We start from the raw sequence: 6,986 nt of genomic DNA, 5'->3' as shown, positions 1-6,986 counted from the left end.
TGAGCTGTCCATAGAAGCCAAAGATTGTGTAGATAACTCGAAAGCACGAGCCTCCGCCACCGCAGCCTGAAAGGTTAAATCCCGGATTGCCAGGAGGCGCCGCTTGAGGCGACCGTCTCTGACTCCGAAAACTAGTCTATCCAAAAGGTAGTCATTAAGGTCCCCAAACTCACAATATAATGCCGCTCTACGGAGAGCAGCCAGAAAGTCATTAATAGACTCCCCTTCGGCTTGATTTCGCTGATAAAAAGTGTAGCGACGAGCACACCTCGAAGGGGCAGGGGCATAATGATCTTGTAACGTTTTCAAGAAATCCTCCCAAGTCACATCATGGATGGAAACTGGGGCAAACAGGGCACGAGCTGTCTCAAACATATCGGGTCCACAAAACCCCAAGAAATAGGACCTCTTCCTATCCCCGGAAATGTCCTGGTATCCATTTGAGATCAGGAAACAATCAAAACGGGCGACATAGGAGTCCCACGTCTCCCCTTGAGGATCAAAGGGGGGGAATGTTAAATGCACAGACATCCTGACTTACTGTCACAACTGTCAATCTTCCGCATAGGCTCGCTACCTCGTCGCCAATGTAATAGAGGCCACAGTTAACTCAGAAGTTTATTACAGAACTCATGCCAGGCCTGGCAGGTACAGACTTAAGCAATAATATACACACAGGCTTATATATAACAAGCTGCCTGAGGCAGCACCCAATCCCGCAGAGAGAAACTTCCCGCTTACATTGTAACTATGGGCTGGCGGCCAATCAGCACCCTGGATAGGGACGCCTATCGCCCGGCTCTATTCTGCGGCTGTAACTGAGCAGATACAACAAGCGGTATCCTTGAAGATCTTCCAATACACCAGTGTTGCTACTTTTCATGCCAATGAAAAGTCTAGGTCAGTCTATGTTTGGCAATTGGCTCAATATTTATTTTATTTATTTATTTATAAATTCTAAAGTTCCAGAGAATTTAGCTTCTTCATTGTCTATTTATTCATTTTGCAGGCCTAACAATTCTTTCTTGCAGCAAATGGTATTTCCTTGAAGATCTTCCAATACACCAGTGTTGCTACTTTTCATGCCAATGAAAAGTCTATGTCAGTCTATGTTTGGCAGTTGGTTCAATATTTATGATGGCCGTAGTATCCTAGGATCAATATATCTGGCCACTATGCAAATTTATTTTTACTTTCATCCAAGGAAGCAGCTTAGATTTTTTCTCAATTTTAGCTGTACACAAATCCTATCCCCAACTGTCTTCCTAAAATTGACATATAACAACTGTTAAATAACAAGTTTTTATGTTTTATTTTTCCTCACCCACTAAATCACTTCCAGATGTTTTTCTTCCCATTGTTAAGAGAGAGGGGGGAAAGCCAAATTAACATGTTTTCTTCAACTTTGTCAGCTGCAGGACAAGTCTATGCTCATTACCTAATTTATTATTACAGAGTTAAAATTCCAACACATCAAGGGAAATTAAAGCAATAAATGGGCCATGTATTCTTAATAACAAGCAATAACTTTTTTAAAACTAACATTCCTTTTTGATGGTTTCGCTTTTCCACAAGAGGCTGAATTGCAAAATATTTTGGCACTTTAGGATTTCCGTGGAATTTGTTTTCTTCCTTTCTCTTGCCTCCACCCATCGCTACAAGAGAGAAAACACAGCTCACAGAGAAAGCCGTGTCTGCTTTTTTCCTGCAAAGCAACTGAAAAAAATCAACAGGAGGAGAGATCCAGCCTCAGAGTTTTGGGTGAGTTCCTAAAATGTCTAAAGATTTTCTTTGAAGCTTGGTGGATAAGGGGGGGGGGATATAGATCAAGAATCAGATTCAGAAAGAACAGAAAACATTTTTGAAGCCATCTAGGCCAACCTCATGGTCAACCTTAATGAATGATCAGAAAAATTGGAAGGGGCATTTAGATTGATGCATTCAATCCATTTCATGGGATGCCCAACTATATCTTTCTAGCTTCCACTTCTGTTTCTCTAGAGCAGAAATTGCTTTTTTCCTATTTTGACATCTAACTGCATTGCCCAGGTTTGGCTCTGAATACTGTAATTTCTGAATACTGACTTGAATAATTGGACTAGGACATTTGAGAAGTTTTTTCTACCTTTTGTTTGCTCTGTAACCATGTTACATGGGGATGCATTCAAACTGTCTTTCCATTATTATTTTTCCCTGTTTATTTTAATTCTTCTTCAAATACTTTCCTAAAAGCTTGCAATTGTAAAGTGCAGGGAAAATAATTATCTGGTTCAGTTCCAAGATAAAATGGAGGGCTGCTTAAGAAAGTTTATTGATGAACTGGAGCACAAATTAATTTGTTGAGTGCAAGTTTTTGAAATGCTGCAGGGATTGTCAATGTAGTGAGCCTAGTGTCTTTTATCATTTCAGTGGTGGTGAGTTAATCCTATTATGACCTAAAAGGTCTGTCCTTAGAATCTAGGTGGGGGAGGATGTAAATTTTAATCTCATCACTGGAGGTGAAGGTGTTTTGTCTGTGAATAGGCTGTGAATAGGCTGTGAATAGGCTGGGATTTCATAATGGGCATCTGCTGTAGGCTATTAAGAAAGACTTGGTACTGCTTTCTATTTATAAGAAATGGAGAAATGTTTCTCCATTTCTCCTTTGGGAAAGTATAATTATTCAATCTCTTTTAATATCTCTCAAAATATTTCATTCTCTAGAAGGTGGGGGACTATGATCAGTGATGGGCTCCTACAGATACGGTCAGGTACGCAGTACCGGTAGCAAAATTTGGAGCTTCACCCCCAGAGTGCCCAATTTGCACTGAAAGATGTTGAAACAAAATGCTTAAGCCATGCCCACAGTGTAGTAGTAAAAATTTTGGAAGCCCATCACTGGCTATGATCACAATTGAGCCCAAAATTTATGTTGTTAAGTGAGGCAGTTTTACCCCATTTTACAACTTTTCTTGCCACGATTGTTAAGTGATTCACTGCAGTTGTTAAGTTAGTAACACAAATGTTAAATGAATCTAGCTTCCCCATTGACCTTTGCTTGTCAAAAGATTACAAAAGGGGATCACATGACCCTGCAGCCTTTATAAATTTGAGTCAGTTGCCAAGCGTCTGCATTTTGATCAGTTAATTGAAGTGATGTGGCAACGACATTAAGTGTGAAAAATGGTCATAAATCACCTTTTGGATTGTCACCAAATGGACTGTTGTAAAGTCAAGGACTACCTGTAATCAGTTCTAATTTTGGCATTGGTTTTGCTTTGGCCCTCGTCCATTCTAGGAAAAAATATACTCAATTGAATTGATACCGGGGAACAATTTTTAACACAATTTTTGTTGAATTTGATTTTTAAGCTTTTTTATAGTTAATTAGGCATGTTGGTTTCAAAAATTTGGTTAGTTTTCTTCTACCTCATCAAGGTTTTTACTTTACTTTATATGCACAATTTGTATGACATTTGAGGGTTTCCTGTAGCTTAAAAGGTGTACGTGATAGACAAAAACTATGGTTATTTTTGGATCCAGAAGCCAAAGTTAGTTGAAAACAAGTCACAGATATAAGACAATGAAATTGCTTTTCCCCAGTGATTTAATTTCCTTCATAGAAGCTATTCTCTTTTAACAATTCTCTTGTAACAATCCTTTTTCAAATGTCCATCTAAGATAAAAGATATTAGAGCAGTTCAGCCAATGTCTGGAGAATATGGCAATGGTTTGCATCCAATCACTTAGGGATAGCTAATTTTTATCTAAAAAATTGAGATTTATCAATCTTCAGAAGTTCTGGAAGTCCAAACCCATCTGGGTTTCTGCCGCTGAATAGTTAGGGGCAGGGGTAAGCTGCTAGCTGGAATGCTAAATTGGGCTCACTGCAGTGGCTTGTGAGTGCTAGTAGGGCCAGGGCAATTTTGCTTCTGCATAAACGGAGGTAGAAAAATCGCGCACGGAGCTGCAGGGGCGCCTGTGTTTCTGCATGTGCAGAAGCAAAAAAAACCTCACCGAAACACGGGCGCACCTGCGGCTCCATGCACAATTTTGCTACTGCCACAGGTGCAGAAGCAAAATCTCACTGGCCCCACTAGCATTCACAAACCGCAGCGGTAAACCCAAATTAGTGTTCCATCCATAGTTCCCTCTAAGCTGAGCAGTGAGCAATGGCTCACTTAAAAATCATCATCAACTCAGAGTTTTTCAAACCTGCCCAGAAGCCGAGAGGGAAAGAGTGAGAGGGAAAGAGTGCCGCCCAGTCCCGAAGGGACTGCCACTCAGACACTATACTTTTCCGCCCACCCCCCCAAAAAAATTAGAGGGAACACTGGTTCCATCTAGCAGCCCACCCCTGGTAAGCGGTGGTTATATCTATGGAGATTCTCTCTTTTTTTTAATAAATATCTTTATTGGTTATTTACATTAAAAAAAACCACGACATTGACAGAAGGGGAAAAAAGACATACATACATACATACATACATACATACATACATACATACATACATACATACATACAATATATCTATGGAGATTCTCAGTTATCTAGCTCATAGTTGTTCCAAAGATGCTTTTTACAAGAAACAATTAGACCACCCTGATATCAATTCTGCTATCTGTATTGTTTTCCCTTTTAGGTGTAGTTGCCGCCATGCCTCGGATGTTGGCGTATTCGGTTTTGGTATTCTTTGTGGCATTGCTGCTGGGATCGTTGCCAACTCTTGCCCAGAGAGAAACCCGTCATGGTAAATTCCACCGGCAGCATGTCGCCGAAAGAGCCAATAGCGGAGTGGATGCCCGGGTCTATTGCAATCTGATGATGCAACGAAGGGGAATGACGAACGTCAAGTGTAAACCTTCCAACACCTTCATCCATGGAGAAGCCACAGCAGTCGATGCCATCTGCAACAATGGGGGGACTTACTCAAGTGATAATTACTATGACAGCAATAGCGCCTTTGAGCTCACTGCTTGCCGTGTGACAGGGGGAAGAAACGAGCCTCCCAACTGTAACTACCGAGGCAGGGTTAGCACCCAGCAGATCCGGATTGCCTGCGTGAATGGCCTGCCAGTGCATTTCAAACAAGCTCTTTAGAAATATCAACAACCATAGTGGTTAGTTAAGGATTATATATATTGAGCTGCTTTAGAAGCCAAGAGGATTTCCTATTTTTAGTGTAATGGTATATTTCAGTTACAATTTGTTCTTCTCTCTCTCTCATTTTTTCTACCTGCCTTCCCCTCTTCTTTCAGTCTTCCTCTCCAATTGTTTTAGGCAAACTAGGGACCTCCAAATAGTTTGGGACTGTGGTTCCTGATGATTCCCATTCCCCAATGGAATTGTGGGGATCTGAGCTATGGCAGGCCTTCATTTGGTTACCATACCTGGATTTGCTGACCACAAGATGGCTGCAAAATGGTACAGAAAATCTGCTAGGGAATTCTGGGTCTTGTAGTTTACCGGTCAGGTCTGAAAAAGTCAAGTCTGAAGTTTTTGCTCTGATCTAATAGACATTCAACCCAAATATGGCAGCAATATATTTCAGTCTTTCTATTTTTGTTCTGCACTGCCGTCTAGTGGCTCTGAATCAAAATGACTGTTATATCCATCAAAATCTTAATCTCTAACTTCATACTTTCGGTTTTTTCTGCCTTCTCAGGAAAATTGAGAGTAATAATTCTACACAGAAAAGTTGAAATTGGAGTATTTAGCAGCCACCCCAAACTAGCATTCTTCAGCGATGTAACTTAGATATCAGGACTTCTCACATGACATGTGAGAAGTCATGATATTTGAAGTACTACATACCCAGATTATGTTTATAGGGTCAAAATCTTTGCTAGGAAATGTTTTCCATAGCCATCTTTCATTTTAAAATAGACAATTTGCTTTCCTTCCTGGGGAAATGTGTTTTGAGGCGTAATGCTGGTCTGTGACCATAATAAAAGTTGAAGCATAAGTTTAGGTACTCAAGAAACAGTAGTCTGAATTTCTTTTATAAATATAAAAGGTACAAATTCAATTATAATTAATTTTACCTTAATTCAATTAAAATATATTAAGTAAATAAAAATTAATTATATTCATTTTAAACTGTCAAGTTAAATTAAAATTTAAGACAATTTTCTTTCAAAAATATTTTTTTTAAAGAAACAAATACTTTTAAAAAAGAGAATTGAATTTCTGAGCCATTTCTTGTTCAGATCGATTCCTGGTCACTTGAAAGGTTCTGATGGGTGTTTTCACCCCCATCACCAAATGTTTGATGGAAAATAAAGAATGAAATTGTATGTTATTATTTCTGGGATTGATGTAAACCGGAAAATATCAATTTATAGTTTATGCCTGAATCTTTTCCTGTAGCAGCTTCATGCAATAAAGTCTTTGTTTAAATAGCATTCTGTTATTACTACTACTATTACTATTGTTATTTGGAAATGTATGACTTTTTAAAATCTGTTTTTTCATTATTTGCCATCCCCAACAGTTGTTTTGTTGTTGTTTTTTGGGCAACAAACATGACACCCAATAACAACATTGTTGGCTTAATGAGTTTTGATATTCTCTTCAAATGGTTTAGGACAATTTATTCACTACAATCCCCATAGTGATACACTTTCCTTTAGAGAAAAAAAATACCTTAGATTCAGATTTCAGGAATGAGCTGAAAATCTGAAAAGAGGCTAATCAACTATGAGATGATTTTAAAGTTAGGGCTACAGATCTGACATGCACAATATCTCCTGTCACTAGAGGGCACCACTGTTTTTGAAATCCTGTAAAACAGTGGTGGGTTTCTACTAGTTTGCCCTGCTTCCGGTATACTGGTAGCATTGGTGGTGAGAGCCTTCACCAATGGTGGGCTACGAGCCAGAATGCTAAATTGCGTTCGCTGCCGCGGCTCGTAAGTTCTTGCAGAAACAGTGTGATTTTGCTGCTGCACCTGTGGAGGTAGCAAAATCGCGCACAGAGCCACAGGCAAAACCTCGCCGAAACACGG

General features: G+C 39.5%; 1 protein-coding gene across 1 annotated transcript; it reads left to right on the top strand.

Moving 5' to 3' along the window:
* Positions 1–1,638: 1,638 nt before the first annotated feature.
* Positions 1,639–6,384, top strand: LOC139154748 (ribonuclease-like). The gene is made up of 2 exons (XM_070729696.1): positions 1,639–1,761; positions 4,623–6,384. Exon 2 carries the CDS (start codon positions 4,637–4,639, stop codon positions 5,078–5,080), a length of 444 nt encoding a protein of 147 aa, XP_070585797.1. The 5' UTR covers positions 1,639–1,761; positions 4,623–4,636; the 3' UTR covers positions 5,081–6,384.
* Positions 6,385–6,986: the final 602 nt, after the last annotated feature.

This window comes from Erythrolamprus reginae, chromosome Z (genome assembly GCF_031021105.1).
Source record: "Erythrolamprus reginae isolate rEryReg1 chromosome Z, rEryReg1.hap1, whole genome shotgun sequence".
Taxonomy (NCBI): Eukaryota; Metazoa; Chordata; class Lepidosauria; order Squamata; family Dipsadidae; genus Erythrolamprus; species Erythrolamprus reginae.
The sequence above is the reverse complement of the archived record's forward strand: the minus strand, read 5'-3'. Positions and strand labels throughout refer to the sequence as shown.

Excerpts from the sequence above, each read along its gene's own strand:
- LOC139154748 (XM_070729696.1), top strand. The coding sequence starts at position 4,637 with ATGCCTCGGATGTTGGCGTATTCGGTTTTGGTATTCTTTGTGGCATTG.